Below are 23,896 nucleotides of genomic sequence, written 5' to 3'. Positions count from 1 at the left end.
TTCAAGAAGATCCAGACTGCAAAATTCAACAACCATTAAGAATATACTATGTTTCACACGCTGCTAGGTGCAAGTTTTTTCAGGAGAAAAAGGATTCTCAAAGATAGATGAATACAAATCCCCCACCAGTGAGTTCTAATTAAACCTCTGCAATAGAAAATTGCAAGAGTTTCTTTCATACTATGCTGTCACTTTAAAAATACTTAAACACTTGTGTCAGATGTCAAGACATATTTCTAAAGCTATGTTGATGGAAGAACGATAGGAAAAGGACAGAGACAGAACCCAACACTAATATTAAATTTCTTCTTATGTTATCAATTATCTAGGATATTTTATTAGGAAAGATTTGTTCTCACAAAATTTATTAACTTCCTTTCTGTATTACTCTGGCATGTGGAGGGCCAAAGAATTATTTTGACTAAAAAACAAAAGCTACAAAAACCTGTGCTCAGACAAGAAAATCCTACTACTGGTTCAGGCTACCTAAAGCCAGCTTTCCTTTTACATAGAAAAGACAGAATTTTTATGCTTCAAGTGTGACAAATTAGGAATCTGCCTTGCTTTTTTTTTTTTTTTTTAGGGGGGGGTACAAATTCCAATCCAACCTCATACCCCCAAATCTGATTTCAAATGATTACCCTTTTCTTTTTTTTGTAGAGACAGTGTTTCACTTTATTGCCCTCGGTAGAGTGCTGTGGCGTCACACAGCTCACAGCAACCTCCAACTCCTGGGCTTAGGCGATTCTCCTGCCTCAGTCTCCCGAGTAGCCGGGACTACAGGCACCCGCCACAACGCCCGGCTATTTTTTTGTTGTTGCAGTTTGGCCGGGGCTGGGTTTGAACCTGCCACCCTCGGTATATGGGGCCGGCGCCCTGCTCACGGAGCCACAGGCGCCGCCCTGATTACCCTTTTCTAATAAGGACCTGCATCCAGTTCCTCCAGATCAAACAATCTGTTTAAGCAACTTAATGATTTATTTTTATTTATTTATTTATTTTTTGCATTTTTTGGTCAGAGCTGGGTTTGAACCCGCCAACTCCAGCATATGGGGCCAGTGCCCTACTCCTTTCAGGCGCTGCCCTGCAACTTAATGATTTAAGGAAATAAGGATTTCCATGTAGTCCGTAGAAAAACACTGTAAGGCAAAAACTGGAGAAGCCAGAAATGGAGCCTATAACTCCCAAGACAATGTCACCGAACCTGCCTCAATCTGACTCAAACTGTCTAATGTAACTCTATTAGGCCAGCAACTTCTTGAGGTTAGTTTATTAGTTGTTTTACTACCTGACCCCTATGGCTAGCCTCTCCAATAGAGTGCTTAGTAAATGCAGGGCAATAAAGGCTATGGCACTACAATGCACACAGGATTTTAACTGCAGAAAACAATTCATAACGCCAGATCCACAAAGAAAAGTTTTTAAAACAAAAAAAGCCTCAGCCTTCAACAATAAGCTGTCTTTAACTCAAAAAGTACTTAAGTTAAAAAAAAATCCTTTACTTATTTGGTTTTTTGGCTGTTTCTTGAAAGTCTCCTATTAAAGGTGAGATACGTCTAACTTCAGCACTTACAGCTAGCAAATGCAGTAGCTTACTGCCTTTAAACTTTTTTTAAAAATGAAGGACTTAAAATTGGGAAAATTATCTCAAAGACAAATGCCAATGACAGTAATGGCTCCCTCCAGTGTCCATTGTTGACACCAGACCCTGCATACTAGAGACCCTTGGGTCTGAAATAGTACATAAATTTTCAGAGAGACAACCCAGGCCCAGTGCAATTAACTCCAAGCTCTGCAATTAAGAATGTCATTCAAATCACTTCGAAACTAAACTAAGTGTCTGGGTTTTGTGGAACAGTCTAAATCAAGGTCAGCACCCCACAAAGGCCATCCATGAGATGGTGTAAGAGTGAGGCTCAGTCATTAAGTTTGACTTGGATGCAGCTCCGCCTCCCCAGAACACACCCTCCTTTCTCACTCTGGAATCTTTTCCACTAATCCCCCTGGTGATAAAAATTCAGGAGGAAGAGCCCAGATTTCAGTCTGACGCTTTCCAGACACAGCACTAGTGTGAGCAAGTCAACTGTCTCTTTGTCCAGTCAGCAGAAAGGAAACAACACCAACTTCACTGGTTTGTCAACAAACAAGCTCAAGATTTTAGCCAGTAATAATTAAGTAGTTAACAATAAAATTTTAAATTCCCTCCTCCAGAGTAGTATCTGCAATTTAAAATGCCTCCTTTCCTAAGTAGGGAGGCAAAAAGTATCACAGCAGGGCAAAGTGACTGGGGTGTGAGATCCTGGGCTCCAGGTCTGTTTTTGTAGTAACACCACCCAGGGGCAAAGTGGGCACTCGCAGGAGCTAGAACCAACCCACAATCCTTTTCTCAAGGCAAAGAATACTTGCACAGGGTCATGTTAGGATGGGTAATTTGCTTAGGCTGCCATTTAATTTTGCCTTAAAATTAAAATACATCTCCTTTCACAAAGGAGACTGACTTGAAAGGTCAAGTATGTTGCCCAGGGTTATAAATGGAGCACAGCCTTATTATATACTCTCCCTGGCACGGTGAACCAGGGATACAGCATGTCACAAAACACTAATCTTCCAAGTCTATTTATCCAGATTCACCTCTGGAGCAGGGGGTGGAGGGAAACACCCCAGAAACAGATACACAGCTCATATTTTTTCTCTTTTTTTGAGACAAGAGTCTCACTCTGTCACCCCAGCTCAAATGTCTACCTACCTCACAGCAACCTCAAACTCCCGGGCTCAAGCAATCCTCCTGCCTCAGCCTTTCTCACCCTCTGAGCAGCTGGAACCACAAGTGCCAGCCTCAACACCTGGCTAGTTTTTCTATTTTTAGTAGAGACAGGAGTCTCCCAAAGTGCTGGGATTACAGGTGTGAGCCACTGCACCTGGCAAAAATTCATGTACTTTCTGATGAACTTCACAAAGAAAAGCCTAAAGATCTTTCTCACACAAATCCCTCAGCCCTACCAAGAGGGGGATGGAGGAGGTGGTAGTGGAGAGAAACCCTAAATCAGCAAACATAGAGGAGACAGTGATTTTTTTTTTTTTTTTGTAGAGACAGAGTCTCACTTTACCGCCTTAGGTAGAGTGCCATGATGTCACAGGACTCACAGCAACCTGTAGCTCTTGGGCTTCCGCGATTCTCCTGCCTCAGCCTCCTGAGCAGCTGGGACTACAGGCGCTCACCACAACGCCCGGCTATTTTTTGGTTGCAGTCCAGCCGGGGCTGGGTTTGAACCCGCCACCCTCGGTATGTGGGGCTGGCGCCCTACTCACTGAGCCACAGGCGCCACCCGAGGAGACAGTGATTTAAAATGTATTCTGGAACCAGAGCTGGAATATCTACCACTTACTAACGTTTCCATCTTAGCCTAATAAGCCTTTCTTCATCACTAAAGTGGCTAATAACCTACTCTAAATGTGAATATTAAATGAGAACCACCTAGCATGGTGCTAATACAAAGTAAACACTGAAAGAGTAGTTCTAATGCCATTATCACCATAAGGCCCATTTGTTCTAATATGAGATTACTTGGTAGCACCATACTAGGTATACAGCTTACATTCCCTAATTATGGTCACCTAGGACAGTAATCCTCAATTTTTTCTGGAGGTTCTGGGTTCCCACCATGTTGAATTCATTCACTTAACACACCGATGTATTAATCCCCATGGAAAACTGAGAACACACGTATAACAGGTTCATTGCCAGAATGTCACAAGGGCTATAACATAACTCAGAAAACTGGAGACAACATGGAGACAAATCAAGTGGGGGAACAGATACACAGTTCAGGGAGGCTAAAGAGAACCAGAGACTTGAAGGAAAGTTGTATCACAGAAGTGAGGTCTATATCAATCTTAAAGGATGAACAACAGCAGGGGAGTGGGAGCAGAACATGGAGGTATTCAAGGGATTAGACAGCATTACTATAACATGTGGCCTGTAGTTGAGACCAGATCACCAGGGCCTTGCAATGCCATCCTGAATTCAGACTTCACGATGTAGGCCACACAGAAAAAACAGTGAAGTAAGAAGATCAAAAAATTAGTCAGTCCAATGGTCTGAAGAAAGACGGACTAGCACCTTCGATAACTTGAGACTGGAAGCAAGAACTGACAGAAGACTTGCTCAAGAGCCCAGGCTTACATCCTCCAGATGGCCTGCCCTGAACTCATGGCCAGGATGCACTGAGAAATGACCCTTTCTTCCCCTCTGAGTATTTTACACATACCACATCTTAGCATTAAAAGAAATTATTTAAATACATGTTTGCCTCAACAGAAAAAGGAAGAACTCTATATTCACTTTATGCACTTGCAGAGGACAAAATCTGTCACAACAAAATCTGCAGAATGGCTAAATGATGAAGAAACCACTATTTGTTGCTACTGGGGTAGAATGATGAGTCCAATCTGAAACTTCACCTGTGACAAATGCCCACAGGACACCATGGGAGATGTGCACCAGAAGACAGTGAGACAGGTGTGTGTGTCTGGCAGTCCAGAGAGGTGGTCTAAACAAGTAGTACAGAATTGGAAGTGAAGAAGGAGATGACCCTGTAGGGCCTGCAGAAGGCAATGTGAGGGCCCAAAGACTAGGTAACCTAGAGCAGTTCAAAAGGTCAGAGAGACTGAAATGGCCACAGGATAGAAAACAAGAAAAAAAGAAGGTGGAAGAGGAGGGATGAAAAGAAAGCTCATTAGAATGGGAGGCGAAGAATCACAAAGTGGTCCAGATCATTGTTGGTCTACCTGAAGTAATTTGTTTACATAAAAAACAAGTTGCTAGTTGTTAATTCAGCTCTCAGAAAATTTACAGTAGTTTTCTTACTTTAAGACATGAAATAACAAGGCAAAGATGAAAATCAATTTAGTACATGCTTATGTATCTCGTGGGAGTCCAACTGCCAGAAGACTACATCCCATACTACACAGAAAACTAGCAGCAGGGTGCAGACAAGTGTCAAAGCACTTCATTAGTCTTTTAAGCCCTTCTAACAACTAACTAAAGTAGTTTTGATTAAAACTGTTTATAGAACTGCCAAACCAGGCTCAAAGGCTGATGAAAATATTGATCTTATGCACTGCCACACCCTGCCTACGTGAAATGCTCTACACGTCTCTGCTGTTTTTCTTCAAATAAAGAGCATATTTTAGGTTATCTGTGAGTGTGCTGGGTGGAGGCAACGGCAGGCATATGTTTAAGAGCTGATAAAGAAAAACTGTATGGGAACACTATCCTCTTAGAAAGAGGAATGTGAGTTTGCATTAACTAAAAACTCAAATTTGCCTCAATATACCAGTTATTTCCCCATATCTACTTAGACTCCAAACACTTCCAGGAATTTAGACTTCTCCCTCCAATACAGAGCTCCAAAAATTTCAATTTGACCTCTCTTATACTTCATAATTTGACTAAGCAATTATATGTAAAGGTGAATTCTGGCTCTGTATTTACCCTAACATGTTTCCAAATACATTTTAAAAGATCACTGTAATAGTTTTCTCTTTTTTTGAGACAGTCTCACTATGCCGCCCTCAGAGTACCTTGGCGTTACAGCTCACAATAACCACAAACTCTTGGGCTTAAGTGATCCTTTTGCCTCAGCCTCCCAAGTAGCTGGGACTACAGGCACCCACCACAACGCCCAGCTATCTTTTTGTTGTTGTTGTAGTTGTCATTGTTGTTTAGTAGGCCCGGGCTGGGTTCAACCCGCCAGCCCCAGTGTATGTGATGGGTGCCCTAACCACTGAGCAATGGGCACCAAGCCACTGTAATAGTTTTCAATTCAGTTTATAGACTATTCAACAAATTAGATGGACTCAGTTAAAGTCATCAATGTACATTACTATTTACTTAACAATGCCCTTCAAAGTACATCCATCAAATTAGACGAAAAATGTCCTCAATATACTAGCACAAAATTCAGTATAATTTAAGCTTCTGTAGTTCTTTCAAGGGGGCCTTATTACTTCTTTACCACAACAGTTTCCAACATGACTTAAAGTCATTAGCCATAAAAATAAGAAAAGTCTTCAACATATACTGTGTGTGTATGTATTATACATTACAAATTTATTAAAAGATTATTTTTCTACATGTTAAGTTTTATATTTAAGCCTTTTAAATCCCTCACAAATTAAACTTAAGTCAAAATTTATAAATAGTCCCTTCCTGTATCATCACTAAAACTTCCATAACTTTAGAAAAATAATAAATCACAAGTAGACCAGATTAAAATTGAGAAAATGTGATGGGAGTTGGAGGAAAGCTTTTCAAGGAAAGGTGCTGACTTGCCCTTTTTACTATTATGTACACTACTACTATGTTAAGACAACAAGCATGGCTTTTGTGTTTCTTCAAATTATCTTCTAAAGAACAGTAGTATTAAAAAAAAAAAAATGAATAGTGTAACACCAAAATAAGATCCATTAAGAAGAAGTATGGAATCACAAATCCACTTGATAGTAAAGAAAACTACATAAAATACTACTATGCACAAAAACTAATCTGACAAACTATGTACACCTCTAATAACTGATTCCAAACTTAAGGTCGAAAGACGTCAAACTCGCTTTCAATAGGAACAGATCAAGCTCAGTTTTGCCTGAGTTTCAGAAGTTCTGATAGCATTAACTATTCCACTATTAGAAGTAACATGCAGTCTTAAGCACTGCATCCATACAACATGGACTTTTCTTGCGATTTATTTTTTTGTTTTACCCTTGCCGTAAACAAACTCAAAATTGGAGGCTGAAAAACAAAAAACACTTTCCAACTCTGTGTTCTAATTAGGGTTTTAGGGAAGAATCAAGGTTTGCCAGAGAGAACAAGACTCAACGGGCATTAAAGTTTCAATAACATAGAAGCCCTTTATATATAATGTACATATGTGTGTTGTGATCCATCCTACTATTTCTTATTACCAGGTTACTACTTTGTTTTAGACCATCTACACTATGGGCCAGAAATGTTAACTTTTAACAAAACTCATGACCTAACACACCAAGTTACTCCTTTCCTACCTGCTTAGCCATCTGCGTTTCTATCAACTATTATTATTTTGTTAGGTTTTTTTAAAATAGCAGTATTAAATGTTGTCACACAAAAGGTATGTTCCACTTGGAAGTCTGTATTATACAGCAACATGCAACAGACTTACTGACTACATTCCCCAGGCCTCTCCAGTAGTACTAAAACCCCTGAGCCAAAAATGCCTTTTTGTAACAGGACTGGCCCAGGGAGATGGGTGATGGTCCTGAACTACCAAAGATCCTGAGGAACAGGACAGCAGACAAGAGGAAATTCGATTTTTTTATCTGTCTCTTCCCACTTGGGCTGTCAACTCTTCACCCTCTACAGCACATTAGATTAAGATACGTGTCAAAGGGAGTTGCCAGTTCCCTTGAGAACCCACCCAACAATTACTTGCCTTACTTGCTGTCATGGACCAGACTCCATTTAGAAATGTAATAGAATTTTTAAGACACAAGAAATTCCTCTTTGACTCAGAAAACATGTACAGCAAAACAGCATAAAGCAATAAATTCTAATCAATTTCATGGAAAAATTCTGTCACTGTAACACCAGTAAGCTCAAACTAACTTTCTAAAAACATTTTGAGCATGGGCTACCTGACAGTCAAAAACTGCCCATGTAAGTCCTTAGCTTACATTCTATTTAACATTTCTAGAGTAAGAGTTTACTGTAATAGACAAAAAGCAGACAATATATCTGGACCTAAACCTAAACATGAAAATAGATCCACAGGCACACTCCTAACCATTTTTCCAAAGAAATATGTTTAAACGGCTTTACCATGCAGAGCTATGGCTTCCCGGAAGGGTTGCAAATCAGTCTCTACAGATGAGCTAGTTTCCGTTGAAGTAGCTCGGTTAGGGGACACTACAGTCAATCTTGGGGGAGCTCTAGAGTTTCGTGGTGGAGGAACTTTTCCACACAGGAAGCTGATCAAATCTTCTCTACGAATAGTTCTTCTGCGTTTTTTAACCCAAGCCAACACATCCTTATTGCGTCGCTGATAGCCAATCTGAATTCCAATATCAAAACTTCGCTGATGGGTATCCACGCTTTCTGTTAGAAATGAAAAGAAAAAAAGATATGAGATTATCATTAGAATCATACTGTATTCCCTTATAAAGAAAACCATTTTGGGTGGCGCCTGTGGCTCAAGGAGTAGGGCGCCATTCCCATATGCCAGAGGTGGTAGGTTTAAACCCAGCCCCGGCCAAAAACCACAAAAAAAAAAAAAAAGAAAAGAAAACCATTTTACAAGTTAACCTAAATGACTATCACTGAATATCCAAGACCAACAGTAATCTATTAAATTAAAATTATTTCAGCCAGGGTAGAAACATTATACATGACATTTAAACTGAAGGGTCTAAATTCAGTGTTTATTCATCATACCATCTAGAGCAGTGGGTTCTCAACCTTCCTAATGCCGCGGCCTTTTAATACAGTTCCTGTGGGTTGAGACCCACGGGTTGAGAACCACTGGTCTAGAGTTTCTGTCTTGTTCTTTAAAAGAAAAAATGTTAAAGAGACAGATAGTAAGAGGCTACTACTTGTCTTTAGACAAACTACCTAAAACAACATGCTTAATCTAATTTGGTCTAATACTAAGAACAGCTCAATTATCAACCAGAATGACATATTAATAGTATGTATCTACCCTGAGACAGATACTACTGTCCTCTTACTGCAAATTAGGAAAATAAGATACTGGAGCCTTGAATAACTATCAAGGCTACAGAATGTATGGTAGAATCTTACTCCACAGCCTGGGACCCTTTAACCACTCAGCTCTAGTGATCTCTTCCAAGTGAATACTCAAGAATTCTAAGTAAAATCATCATATCATTTTAACAGATGTCTAAATCTTGCACATAACTCACACCACACTCACCTGCATTTTTACCAGGTCATTTCATTTATTTTCTTTTTTTTTTTTTTTTTGCGGCAATTAATTTAATAAAATAAAATAAGAGCAAAAAGTTACATTTCCAAAGTACCAAAACCTGCAACTGGCTCAGAGAGCAGAGCCTAAGGATCCAGGAACATGGGGTCGTGTTGCTGGGCTGGGCTTTATTCCCCCTTCCTTAGCACAGCACCATCTTTTACCCTCCTGGGAAAGCAGCATTTGGAGCCTATACCATTTGTGCTTTTCTCACTGGAGTAAGAAGTACAGGTATACCGTGTCATTTCAGAGATGCATTCTTACTGACAGGTTCGGGGCCAAGAATAAGGAACATACTGAAGGTAGCAGCAAACATTTAGGAAATAGTAAGGGGAAATTAATTCTGATTGATTACTCAACGCTAAAACTAAACAGCAAGATGTAAACATTTCAGTTCCCAACAACTGTTAACTCATAACTATTCCCAAAAGATTATGCCTTAACAATCTCCCAGACTGCATTCCCTGTATATACTGAACCCAGGTGTTCGGTACAATGACCCCTACTTTGTTTTACCTAGTTGAAAAAATATTTGAAAATTTTAAGTCACTGCAATTTATTTTTAGTCAAGCTGCTGTGCTAGCTGAAAATCACTAGTACATCAACATTAAAGAAGATTCCTCAACATTCTGTAAAAGCAACAATAATTCTCTAACACAAAGATGTGTTTCTCTATGACTTTATCTGGCTTTAATTCTCTATCTGCTACATCTAAAGCAGACTCTGAAAGGAAGTGCAACAGTCAAAACAATGAAGCACAAATTATCCAGATGTCAGATTATCCCAAACTGAGTGAATGTGCATTTTAAAAAGAGGGCAAAAGGGCAGCAGCACAAGCAGAATGTTGTAAGAAGCCCTACTCCTTAGCAGATGACCAGTCTTTACTGATAAGATTTAAAAAATGGAGCTGTTGTCTCTTAGAAATACTCTGAAATGCAAAGGAGTAGGACTAGAATTCAACATCCATTAAAAACTTGGGGCAGCGCCTGTGGTTCAGTGAGCAGGGCACCGGCCCCATATACGGAGGTTGGCAGGTTCGAACCCAGCCCCGGCCAAACTGCAATAAAAAAATAGCCAGGCGTTGTGGCGGGTGCCTGTAGTCCCAAATACTCGGGGAGGCTGAGGCAAGAGAATTGCCTAAGCCCAAGAGTTGGAAGTTGCTGTGAGCTATGACAGCACGGCACTCTGCCGAGATAAAGTGAGAGTCCACCTCTAAAAAAAAAAAAACTTACCATATGCCATAAATTATATTCACATACTCTCATTTAAACCTCATCACAACTTACACAAACCAGAATCTAATTTTACAGGTAGAAAAAGCAGCCTGGGGTGCATCTTACAAGGGTATATTTGAAACTTAGTAAATGTAGAATATAAATGTCTTAACACAATAACTAAGAAAATGCCAAAAAGGCTATGTTAACCAGTATGATGAAAATGTGTCAAATGGTCCACAAAACCAGTGTATGGTGCCCCATGATCGCATTAATGTACACAGCTATGATTTAATAATCAAAAAAAAAAAAGAAAGAAAGAAAGAAAAAGCAGCCTGGGAGTGAATTAATTTCTCCAGTGTCTCACTACTAGAGAAATGACCACAACATGAATCAATAACCTTCTGATTTCTCATTTCATCATAAACAGTACAAGCATGAACTCCATTTTAAATATAAATGGCATTCAAGAAAATAATACAGAACTTTTCCCCTCTCTTTGGGAAAAGACTTAGATGAAATCAACTTTAAAAAGATGGACAAACCTAAGATGACCTTGTAATACTATATCTAAACCTTAAAAGACTAGAGGCATTATTAAGGGAAATCACGTCAACTACTAAGCCCAAAAGCATGGGACCACAGAAATATAAAAATGTCTGAACCCAGGAAGCACCTGTTAACTCAGTGGGTAGGGCGCCAGCCACATACACCGAGGCTGGCAGATTCAAGCCCAGCCTAGGCCAGCTAAAAATCAACAATGAAAACTGCAACAAAAAAAATAGCCGGGCTTTGTGGCAGGCGCCTGTAGTCCCAGCTACTTGGGAGGCTGAGGCAGGAGAGTCACTTAAGCCCAAGAGTTTGAGGTTGCTGTGAGCTGTGACAGTACAGTACTCTACCCAGGGCGACATAGTGAGACTCTATCTAAAAAAAACATTAAAAAGTTGAACCCAGAAGCAATCACGTTTTTGTAAACCTGTCCTATCTAAGAGAACTATTTTTAATAAAGACAAACAGAATGAGCAATTTTTTTTTTTTTTGGAGACAGAGTCGCCTCTCACCCTGGATATAGTGCCATGGTGTCATAGCTCACAGCAACCTCAAATTCTTGGGCTCAAGAGATCCTCTTTCCTCAGCCTCCTGAGTAGCTAGGACAACAGGCACCCTCCACAATGCCCAGCTAGTTTTTTTATTTTTAGTAGAGACACGGTCTCACTTGTGCTCAGGCTGGTCTCAAACTCCTGAGCTCAATCCACCTGCTCCGGCCTCCCAGCATGCTAGGATTATAGGCATGAGCCACCACACCCTGCCAAGAAATTTTATTTTTCAAAAACAAAACGGAGGTAAGGACAGAAATGAAGAAGCAGAGGAAAAAATATCTGAAGCTTAAAAGGGATATTAGAAACAAGTCTGAAGCAGACTTGGAGAGTACAAAGAAAGATGAAGCAGACATGTAAATGTACACCTGACTAACCAGACAGCAAAAAGGAACAACTTAGTCTGATACCAAACTCAAAAGCCAAATGGAAGGGGCCATGTGAGATCGTTTTTAAAAACTGACTATCCTGGGAATAAAGAGCGTCAGCCAAGTTTTGGGGTTTTTTGACTGAGGAAGTAAGTCCCAACTGTTAAATCAACAAGGGTCTAGCATTTTCATAGCAGATTTGAACCCTGGAAAACTTTAATATAGTGCCCTGGTTTAGATGTAGGACAGTTATATACCAACTTGGGAACCTCTTTAAAAAATTATTCAACTGACCAATTATTTCATCTCAAGAATTATGACCAAGTCTCTACATCAGAACCAACTAAGAGCACAACTAAGAGCATCAAGTATTTTGTAAACACTGACTTAGACTAGAAAGTACAAGAGGAAAAAAGAAAATACAAGATTTGATATTTCTTTTTTAATTTCAGATTAATATGAGGGTACAAGTGATTAGGTTACAATGGTTGTGTCAGGTAAGGTCCTGTTGTAGTTGTATCCTACACACAGTTGTGTCCTAGACCTTTACACTGTGTCCATTAGGTGGAGCACCCCAACAGTGAGATCTTAAGAACCATGTTTTGGCACTACCTGGACATAACTTGGTTTTTTCATGAAAGCCAAGTCCAATTATTTTACTACCCAAATTAATTCAATCTCAGTTACATCCCCCAATATGACGTCTCAGATAGATACTAAATATTTATAGAGCCCCTATGTTTAAGACTTTGAAACAGTCACTTGGTTGAAAACAAACCCTCCGCAGCCAGGCACAGTGGCTCACGCCTATAATCCTAGCACTCTGGGAGGCAGAGGCAGGCGAATTGCTTGAGCTCAGGAATTTGAGACCAACCTAAGCCAAGAGCAAGACCCCATCTCTAAAAATAGCCAGGCGTTGTGGCGGGCGCCTGCAGTCCCAGCTATTTAGGAGGCTGAAGAGGGTCACTTGAGCCCAAGAGTTTGAGGTTGCTGTGAGCTATGACACTAGAGCACTTGGGCAACCCAGGGCAACTGAGTGAGACTGTCTCAAAAAAAAAAGAAAAAGAAAAAGAAAAAGAAAAGAAACTCCTCTCCTCTTACCTTGACCTGAGTAGGAGAGAACTGCATGTTTACTGGAGAATCTTAAGCATGACTAGACTACAGTTTAATATAAACCCAGGACAATTTAATGTCCAGTGGATAATCTCTCTCACATGCACACACAAGCAAGGATGGCCTCCTAAAATCTCTCAGCCAAACACTTGGAACACATCTGAACACTGACAACTAGACAATTTCTACAAGTGTGGACTTGTAGAAAACAGGAAAGTGGAGTGCAGAAACTGTGGGGCAGGCTTGGCCACTATATTTTTGTTTACTGACAATTTTTGTTTATTGGAAATCATAGATGTTTTTAAATTCACCCATTATTTTTCCATAAGAGCAAAACTCAAATAGTACAAATGTTTAACATCTTAGTACAAAATTATGGAAAAAAGATGCAAACCAAACAAAGGTAAAAAAAAAAAAATTTTTTTTTTCTGTAGAGACAGTCTTACTTTGTCACCCTCAGTAGAGTGCCACGGCGTCACAGCTCACAGCAACCTCCAATTCCTGGGCTTAGGCAATTCTCTTGCTTCAGCATCCCGATTAGTTAGGACTACAGGCATCCCCCACACTGCCCGGCTATTTTTTTGTTGCAGTTCAGCGGGGGCTGGGTTTCAACGCACTACACTCGGTATACTGGGCCAGTGCCCTACCCACTGAGCCACAGGCAACGCCCAGTAAAAAAAATTTTAATAACAACACTGTGTATGAGTGGCGCCTGTGGCTCAGTGAGTAGGGCGCTGGCTCCATATACCGAGGGTGGCAGGTTCAAACACAGCCCCAGCCAAACTGCAACAAAAAATAGCCGGGCAATGTGGCAGGCGCCTGTAGTCTCAGCTACTTGGGAGGCAGAGGCAAGAGAATCACCTAAACCCAGGAGTTGGAGGCTGCTGTGAGCTGTGACACCACAGCACTCTACCAAAGGTGACAAAGTGAGACTCTGTCTCTACAAAAAAAAAAAAAAGTAACACTGTGTATAATCATCTTCTACTCAAATGACTGTCTATGGTGATTGTTTATTTTCCCTTTGTTGACATTTTTAGGAGAGACAGCCCTGCACTAGAGCACCAAAAAGTTTTTCCTTCTTTTTCAAAAGGCTGGAATCTTTTATTTACAAATACTATTCTTTTAAGTCTGACAAGGAATAAAGCCACTATTTAAAAGGACCATCCATATGCTTGAAGGCAAACCCCAAGGGCATTAAAATGTCAACCTAACCTTTAATCACAACATATTCATTTCCTTATTCAATAAACAAGCTGATTCACACAACAGCACAGGGGCTCACACCTATTAATCCTAGCACTCTGGTAGGCCAAGGTGGGTGTACTGCCTGAGCTCACAGGTTCAAGAGCAGCCTAAGCCAGAGTGTGAACTCTGTCTCTAAAACTAGCCAGGCAGGAGCCTATAGTCCCAGGTACTTGGGAGGCTGAGGCAAGAGAATCACCTGAGCCCAAGAGGTTAGAGGATGCTGTGAGCTAAGATGCCCCAGCAATCTACCAAGGGTGACAAAGTGAGATTGTCTCCAAAAAAACAAATGTAAAGCAGCCGCCTGTAATCCCAGCACTCTGAAAGGCCAAGGCAGGTAGATTGCCTGAGCTCATGAGTTTGAGACCAGCCTGAGGCAGAGCAACACCCCATCTCTAAAAATAGCCGGGCGTTGTGGTGGGTGCCAGTAGTCCTAGCTACTCTGGGAGGCTGAGGTAAGAGAATCGCTTAAGCCCAAGAGTTTGAGGTTGCTGCGAGTTATGACGCCATGGCACTCAAACCCAGGGCGACAAAGTGAGACTCTGACTCAAAAAAAAAAAAAAAAAGTTTTTATGTAAGCATCTGAAATTGAATTTAAGAGATTTTAGAAGTCTAATCCTCCTACAACCATAAAAGGGTTGGAGGGGTCAGGGTGGATGATGGCAAACAATCACATTGATTCCAAAGTGAAAACCAAATGCACAACTCTCTTACATAACAGACAAAATTAAAGAGTAGACTATTTACAACTTTGTTAGCCAGAGTACAAGTCTCAATTCATAAACAAGAAATTGAGGTTCAAAGAGCCTTATGTCCGGGCGGCGCCTGTGGCTCAGTCGGTAAGGCGCCGGCCCCATATACCGAGGGTGGCAGGTTCAAACCCGGCCCCGGCTGAACTGCAAACCAAAAAAAAAAAAAAAAAAAATAGCTGGGCGTTGTGGCGGGCGCCTGTAGTCTCAGCTGCTTGGGAGGCTGAGGCAAGAGAATCACTTAAGCCCAGGAGTTGGAGGCTGCTGTGAGCTGTGTGAGGCCACGGCACTCTACCGAGGACCATAAAGTGAGACTCTGTCTCTACAAAAAAAAAAAAAAGAGCCTTATGTCCAAAGCTGGTAAGTGGCTGAGTTCCTGCTACCATCTACCTTCTTCCTCAATAAAAGAGAAGCCATAGCTCATCCTCCTTAGAAAACCTATAAAATACCCTAAAGAGCACACTGCTAGATCAAAGCCACATTTCTAAGCTATGGAATACAAAATATTTCAACTTAAGAATTAAATTTGCAGGGTGGCACCTGTGGCTCAAAGGAGTAGGGCGCCGGCCCCATATGCCGGAGGTGGCAGGTTCAAACCCAGCCCCGGCCAGAAACTGGGGAAAAAAAAAAAAGAATTAAATTTGCAGTAATCAACCAGTCTACCACAGGAAAAAAATTTCTAATGTTTAAGAACGTAAAGATCTGAATGACAGGCAAAATAATAGTTTTCCAATTGTTTTGAGAAAATAATACCTAAGAATTTTGAAGTACTTTTCAAAAATAAGCACTACCTTCTTAGCTAGTTATGTATTTACTTAATCTTCACCTAGTATATAGAACAAACGACGAACCAGGTGAAAATGATAGCAGCCACTATTTACTGCCTGCCTGGCATTCAATCCTTGTTCTCTGCTTCATAAAGGCACTCCAAGTTTTTGTTTGGATAGCCAACCTCCTTCTCTGAGGGACGCTCCTCCACATTTGCTCAAGGGGTGGAACTTGGGGGCTTAATCCTAAAGTAATCTGCCTATAACTCCATACCTGGATTATTACTGGTTCTGGGTAAGGAAGTGACCAAATTTTGACCAGGAGACAGAAGTCATTTCAGGCTCTTCTAGGCTTCAGAGTGGCCCTAAGATGTGAGCTACAAGCTACTCTGCCAACATAAGGAAACCATCCTGAAGACAAAGTAGAACTCGCACAGAGGGGCGAGATCTGCAGGTGAGACTAAGACACTGAAGTCATCAAGCTTACCAAGACCTCAAGTCAGAGAGTGGCCCATCCATGCTGTGGAAGCCAGGCTAACTTGTTTTCTAACACTTCCAACCAAAATATTCTTTCACAGAAAAGTTACACATAAAAAGGCCTTGTCTTCTATAAAAATTTAGACAATCCACAAACAAAATTACAAATGACCGAAGCTACTGCTTCTTACAATTAAAGGTAAATAAAATTTAAGACTTAGCATTTTTCTTTTCTTTCCTTTTTTTTTTTTAGGGGGGGTGGTGATAAGACAGAATCCCACTATTGCCCTGGAATTAAATGCCCTGGCATCATAGCTCACAGCAACCTCAAACTCCTGGGCTCAAGGGATCCTCATGCCTGAGCTTCCCAAGTAGCTGGGACTGCCGGTGCCCACCACAACACCCGGCTATTTTTTTCTATTAGTAGTATAGATGGAGTCTTGCTCTTGCTCAGGCTGGTCTCAAACTCCTTGGCTCAAGCTATCTTCCCACCTCAGCCTCCCAAAGTTCTAGGATTATAGGCATGAGCTACTACACCTGGTTCAGCATTTCCAACTGTAATCCACGCTAAACAATTTTGGAGAGACTCAAAACTCACTGATAATTATTTTCAGCAAGGTGAGTAGAAAATCAGCTCCCTCTATCTCCAGGTAAAATATGCTTTCTCTGGAATATGCTTTCTCTGATCATTGGTTTATATACATCAGTTAACGGCCCCACCACTTGGGCCACAAATGTATGTTCAGTTCCCCCTCAGAGTACAAGTCAGTCCAAATTGGCCACTAAAGTGAGAAAACAAAAACATAAGGAGAGCTTGGCATCAACACATATCAAAAATAAGGATTTTAAGCTGCAACAAACAATAGCCATGCGTTGTGGTGGGCACCTGTAGTACCAGTTACTTAGGAGGCTGAGGCAAGAGAATCACTTAAGCCCAAGAGTTGGAGGTTGCTGTGAGCTGACGCCACAGCACTCTACCAAGGGTGACACACTGAGACTTGTCTCAAAAAAAAAGGGGGGGGAGATTTTAAGGAAATCATACTATTTTTCTCACCTATCAATTTACCTGTTTTAGGGAAAGTTAGGGAACAAAGAATTACACATCACAGTTTATTCCAACACAAGAAAAAAAACTTGAAAACAAAGAATTATTACTAGAATTAATACTACAATTATTTCCCAACATCTTAAGCACTGCCCACAATGAGGAACTTCCAAAACATAGTTAAAGCTTGACCAATACAATCAACACTTGAGCACTCACTATATGCTAGGCACAGCTAGGAGCTTATACTATCATTTGTGGATACTTACCCACATATACAGTTAAGAAAACCAAAGAGCACAATGGTGAAATACATAGTCCTGTCCCCAGGACTATCTGCTAATTAACAGAGCCAATAACTGAACTCAATCTGGCAGTAGACTCCACAACTCATAATGATGCCAGCCCTCGGCAAGTACTGCTAGACCACAGACACCCAGGAATAAATGTTGCTCAAGAAGAAAATCAGAAACATCTTTAAACAATATCCAGAGAAGCTCAACATATGTGGCAGAAAACTATGGAACCAAGGCTTTAAATGCAGTTTTAAATTATGGGAGACAAAGAAAACAAGACTCAAAGAAGAAAACTATGAAAAAGCTGAGAAAGAACAATTAAGAGAAATGGTTCACAAACAAGCTCCTGAAGAGCGAGAGCACCAGTGCCCAGTTCAGGCTACCCAGCATAAATAACCTTGCCCTAGAGGACAACTACCAGTCCCACCTAAAAACAAGTAGCCCCAACAAGAAGGAATTTAGAATTAGATAAGAATACTTCCCAAATAAGGAAACAGGAGACAGAGATTAAAACCAGTCACCCAAAGAAATAGGAAGTAGATTTAAGATACAAACACAGATAGGCTTGGACTCGGCCTAGTAAGCACCAACCCTGCCAAGATTAAACAACCTCAGTAACTTTTTACTCCCTTTAGTTGATTATCAAAAAAAAAAAAAAAAATCAGTCCTCTCTCTCTCTCTCCTCCCCTCTCTCTCCTTTTCTCTCCTCGTTGGTGCTGCTCTGCAGCATCCCTCCCTTACCAATAAAAACCTTTTATACAAGCAAAAAAAAAAAAATCAGCCAAGGACACTACTAAATATTGAAGAAACACCATTTTCTTTGGATTTATCAAATCAAGAAACAGCGATCAGAATTTTGCTTCTCCTTTCCAAAAAGGAAGTCAAATTCTTATCCTACTATCTGGACTAGAAGGATCCATGCACTCCATTTTACTGAATTCTGCCCTCATTGAGGAGACAACCCCAACTTACCCTCTCTCCCAAATCCTTCCAGCCACATTCCACAACCAACTTTTCTTTTTTTTTTTGTAGAGATAGTTTCACTTTATTGCCCTCGGTAGAGTGCTGTGCCGTCACACAGCTCACAGCAACCTCCAACTCCTGGGCTTAGGCAATTCTCCTGCCTCAGCCTCCCGAGTAGCTGGGACTACAGTCCACAACCAACTTTTCAAAAACCCACTGGCAATTAAAAGGGTCCCTCTGCTAAGTTTTCACCTCAATTCTGACCTCCCCATGTGCTCACTTTAGAGTTACCAAGAAGCTGTTACAAGTGTCAAACTCTCCCCAGCCTGCCAAATGAGCCACTTTTAGCCTTCCAGAAGTGCTTAATTCTACAAAGTACAGGAATATTGCCCACAAAAACCCTCCCCCCCCAGCCAATTATATTTAAATATTTACTCAGAACTAAGAGCAATCTGATATAAATTTACCACTACTTAAATGCTGCATGCACTTGTAACACTACCTTGCTAATTTTATTGGTTCTATTTAAGGGAACCAATTACTCTTCTACAGCTGTATGCCAGTTTTCTGATGCCCACACCCCAAAAACAAGGAAAAGTGGGAGGATCTACAGGGTATTTATTATCCACCCTCTCCTTGAATCAAACAATAAGATGTTGCTACACTATCAAATTCCACAAAACACAATTTACCATTCCTTTTAGAAGAAGGTATGTGTTTCATTTCACAGAAACAGAATACAAAACAAAACCTTTTCATACAAAACAAAACCTTTTCATACTAACAATCCAACATTTTCGATAATAATTCAAGAACTATGGGATGTTATTTAAAATTAATGTCCCTCATTAACTATTCTGAACAAAAAAAAAAACTAGAAAATTACAAGCGTTTTTCAAACTGAAGTAATCAGAGTTCAACTTCTGAGCCCATCTTCTTAAATGAAGAGCCAGCACTAAAGAAAACTACCAGCTTAGTCCTAAAAGAATACATTCTACAAGTACACAAGAAAGCACCAAAGCCACATTCACATCCGTACATGACCTAGGCTGAGCTGAGCACACAGGAAAAAACACTGAAAATATGTTGCCTGTCCCTCAAGCAAAAGAACTGCAAAAAAAGAAAAAGGATAAACCAAGGTACCAACCAAGGTACCACCATAAACAGAATACTCAGCAATGAAAAAGCACAGAACTATTAATACCTTCAAGGCGAATGGATCTTAAGACATTATGCTAAGTGTAAGCCAGACACAAAAGGCTACATGTTGTATGGTTCTATTTGTGACATTATAGAAAAAGAAACTATACAAAAATCAGATCAGTGACTGCCAGAGGTTAGGGTGGGAGGATAGCTAAATTCTATTTGCTAACACCACAGGTTTATGTGGTGTTTATGTCTTAAAATGGTAATTTTACTGTAATTTAATTACATTCTCAAAAAATCTGAATTTCAAAAAAAATTGAGTTTAAGTTATTATTTCTAAATTCTTCTTTTTCTGGATGGAACCAAGAGCCAATCCAAACAGAATGCTCAAGACCCTCAAGCACTGATGGACATTGAAACAAACACTCACTAGTCAAAGTTTAAGAAACTCAGCTCAGGGCAACGCCTGTGGCTCAGTGAGCAGGGCACCGGCCCCATATACCGAGAGTGGTGGGTTCAAACCCAGCCCCGGCCAAACTGCAACAAAAAAAATAGCCGGGCGTTGTGGTGGGCGCCTGTAGTCCCAGCTGCTCGGGAGGCTGAGGCAGGAGAATTGCCTAAGCCCAGGAGTTGGAGGTTGCTGTGAGCTGTGTGATGCCACGGCACTCTACCCAGAGCAATAAAGTGAAACTGTCTCTACAAAAAAAAAAAGAAAGAAACTCAGCTCGGGGCCTGTGGCTCAAGTGGCTAAGGCACCAGCCACATACACCTGAGCTGGCGGGTTGGAATCCAGCCCGGGCCGCCAAACAACGATGGCTGCAACCAAAAAATAGCAGGGCCTTGTGGTGGGCGCCTGTAGTCCCAGCTACTTGGGAGGCGGAGACAGGAGACTCGCTTGAGTCCAGGAGTTGGAGGTTGCTGTGAGCTGTGATGCCACAGCACTCTACCCAGAGCAACAGCTTGAGGCTCTGTCTCAAAAAAAAAAAAAAAAAAATTTTTTAATAAACTCAGCTACTGGGTGGCCCCTGTGGCTCAGTCGGTAGGGCGCCGGCCCCATATACCGAGGGTGGCGGGTTCAAACCCAGCCCCGGCCAAACTGCAACCAAAAAATAGCCAGGCGTTGTGGCGGGCGCCTGTAGTCCCAGCTACTCGGGAGGCTGAGGCAAGAGAATCGCTTAAGCCCAGGAGTTGGAGGTTGCTGTGAGTTGTGTGAGGCCACGGCACTCTACCGAGGGCCATAAAGTGAGACTCTGTCTCTACAAAACAAAAAAAAAAAGAAACTCAGCTACTTGAAATCAAAGTTAACCACTGGGGTGCCACTTAATTTTTTCCCTTTTCTCAGTAAGGCTAGACTATTGGATCCTCATTTTCTAAAATTAACATTTCCCTTCCATAATTGTTAACAATCTTCAAATTACAGTCACAAAAAAAAAAAAAAATCACGAAGTCTAAAGAAATCTCACAATAAGGGCTATTATTCCCACAGAATGCTGTCATTTGCACATTCTTACACAAAAATAAGAATCTGAAAATCAAAAACATACTCCATTCCTTGTTTCAATCTATTTTGATATTTTTGAAATTCCATTAGTTATCAGCATCTCTAGAAAATTTTAAAACATTTTATTTAATTACATTTTTATTAAGATTAATATCAAATTTAAATTTTTCCATGAAAACCTTGCCAAAAATCAAACGCAGATTTACGAATCTTCTAAATCACAAAGGCACAAAATCTAAACCAATTGTTACCAAGAGAGCATAATGAGCAAGAAGATTCACTAACATATCTTCAAGTCATCACACAGGGGTAAAAATTAACTTCAGAAAAACGCAAGCCTATCAATGCAAAACTCTGATCCAAATCCTACCAAAGACTATCAGACAGATACACGGTAGCTATGAAGGAAAACATCTGATGGAATTTGTACAAAGCACTTAAATGTTATCAAACTGCCATGCTCCTAAAGCTGCCAAACTCAAGACTGTTTCATGAGGTCAGTCTCACCACTGACTGTGGCACAAAAACATCAACTCTTCTTCCCTTGAGGTCTTTACCAGTAATAAAGCACAGTCTTACCCCTCTTTCAGCTCAAGGCTTCTCAATCTGGGCACTACTGACTTTTGTAACTAGATGATTATTCGCTGAAGGTTGGGGGTGGGAAGGCTGTCCTTGCAGTCTTGGGTACTGCAAGATATTCACCTCCTCTATCACTGGAAGCTAACAGTAGCTCCCCTCAGTGATACTGGCATCCCCCTCCCAGTAAAGACAACCAAAGATGTCCCCAGACATAGCCAAATGTCCCCGGGGGGCGAAGGAAGGTGTCAAAATCGCCTCCCAGTAAGGCGGAGAATCACCTCCTGGATTCTCAAGTTACAAGACATTCAAGGTTAGTGGCCGGACTAAGGAGCAGAAAACGCACTTGGAACGCAAGACTGACACCCTGATACAGGCTGCCCTTCCCCTTAACCGGCAATGCAGAACGGTTATCTTTACCTTTGTAGAGATTAGTGACGGCGGTGGCTGCATTTTGGAAGGGGACCCAGAGAGAAAGTCCTGGCTGCTGACACACTCGGTCTGAAAAACCAATAAAGAGAAAAAGGGAGAGACAGAGAAAGACACAGAGAGAAAGAAAACACACAAGAAAAAGGGGAGAGAGAATGAGAATGTTATTTGGGCGTCAGTCATTCCGAAACGGCCATATTAGGTTTCGCCATTTTGTTCAAGGGTTTCGGGATCCCAAACCGAGTGGGAGGGCAGGGGGAAGGAGGGTCGCGGCGGTGGAAGGCAGCGCCGCGGGGCCCGGAGCCGAGCCGTGGCGCAGGGAGGTGCCCCCCTCGCAGTCCCCGCCCCGGGCCCGGCTCCGGGGCACAATAGCACCGGCCCCGCCGCCTCCCTTCGCCATTTTGTGACCGGGGGCTGCTGCTCTGTCGGGGCCCAGCCCGGGGGACGCCGAGCGGCCCGGCCCCGGGAGCTTGGGGCCCCTCGCACGGCCCCATTCGGAGCTTCCCACCCGCCGACCCCGGACCGCCCCAAACTTCCCCCCCGAGGGCCCTCCTCCTGCGTTGCCACCTTGTGGGGAGGGGGCAGCGCGGCGGTCGGCCACCTGTCGGTCCCCTGGGCTACGGACCCCGGGCCTGGCTCGGAGGGTGCGGGCCTGGGCGGGGACAGGGGACGGGAACGGGGACAGCCGGGCGGTGCCAAGATGGCGGCGGCGGCCTCACCTTTGTAAAGCTGGGCCACGGCGGTGGCCGAGTTCTGGAAGAGGTGCCACAGTTTCTGCTGCTTGTGCTCGGGCTGCGCGGCGGCCGCCGCCTCCTCCTGCAGCTCGGGGGACAGCTGCTCGTCCTGCTCGGCCTCGGCCAGGCACTGCCGCTCCCACTTGGAGAACCAGTGCTCGGGCCCGTGCTCCTGGATCTCAGCCTCGCCCTCCTCCTTCCGCTCCTCCATCCTCCGCGGCCTCCCGCGGCCTCGCCGCCGCCGCCGCGTCCTCCTTAGGCGGGGCCCACGCGGGAGCGTCGTCGTCGAGAGGCCCGGCGGCGGGGCCCGGCTGTCAGCGGCGCCTCCTCGCAGCGGCCCAGGCCTCCCGTACCCGGACTGCCGGCGAGCCCCGCCCCGCGGCCCCGCGCCGCCCGGGACGACCCCCGCCCTGGGCCTTCCCACCCCGGGGCGCCGCTGAAGGTCGCCGAGGACCGGATGACCGCCGCCCCTCGCCTCGCCCGCCGGAGCCCTTCTAACGCCCCCCCATCGCGCCGCGGCCTCCCTAGGGCCGCCGCCGCTGACAGCCGAGCCCTCCACGCAGCCGGGTCTGCGCTACCGAGCCCACCCAGAAGACTGAGCAACGTCGTCGGCGCCGCAGCTGTCGACGCCTCTGCGGCTTCTGGTCCCCGCCCTCCCCCGCCCACATGCTGACTGGGGAAGCACCGCCCACTCGACCCCGGCTCCACTGCCCGGTTGGGGCGCGCCCGCTCCGAGGGCCTCCATTGGTCCGATCCCACCGGTTCCGCGAGCCAGCCTCTGAACACAGCGTCATGATTGGTTCATCAGCCTGTCCGCCTGACGTAACCAATGGGCTGGGAGAAGGCAGTGAATGTCAGGAAGGTTGAAGAGGGAGGAGAGGGAGGAGTTGACAGGGGTAGCGTCCAAGCCAACAAGGGGGAGGGAGACATAGAAAGGGATGCGCATGCGCTCTCGCTCGCTGCCCTCTCCCTGGGGCGGCCAGCCGGGGTCACGTGACCCAGCCCAGCGACCGCACCCCGCGGGGGCTTTTCCAGCGCTTCCAGGCCCTGGGGGAAGCAGAGCCGAGTCCCGCGTCCCTGCGGCAGACCCGGGGGAGTGGTGGGTGGCAGCGTGCTACTGCAAACTCTTCGGCTTCCACTGGGAGGGAGGAAGTGGAGAAAG

At 43.2% G+C, this 23,896-nt stretch overlaps 1 protein-coding gene across 2 annotated transcripts in view; it reads right to left on the bottom strand.

The window, feature by feature from the left end:
- Positions 1 to 23,649, bottom strand: part of HAPSTR1 (HUWE1 associated protein modifying stress responses) — a 53,386-nt gene extending 29,737 nt beyond the window's left edge. For both annotated transcript variants that reach the window (XM_053555418.1, XM_053555416.1), the window contains exons 1-3: positions 22,720 to 23,649; positions 21,992 to 22,072; positions 7,856 to 8,131 (exon numbers count right to left, since the gene is read on the bottom strand). In XM_053555418.1, coding sequence (XP_053411393.1) covers positions 7,856 to 8,131; positions 21,992 to 22,072; positions 22,720 to 22,945 — 583 coding nt within the window. In that variant the 5' untranslated portion in view covers positions 22,946 to 23,649. The remainder of the gene's footprint in view (positions 1 to 7,855; positions 8,132 to 21,991; positions 22,073 to 22,719) is intronic.
- Between the last annotated feature and the right edge of the window lie 247 nt (positions 23,650 to 23,896).

This window comes from Nycticebus coucang, chromosome 12, assembly GCF_027406575.1.
Source record: "Nycticebus coucang isolate mNycCou1 chromosome 12, mNycCou1.pri, whole genome shotgun sequence".
Classification (NCBI taxonomy): domain Eukaryota; kingdom Metazoa; phylum Chordata; class Mammalia; order Primates; family Lorisidae; genus Nycticebus; species Nycticebus coucang.
Note: the sequence above shows the minus strand (reverse complement) of the source record. Positions and strands in the feature narration are given on the sequence as shown.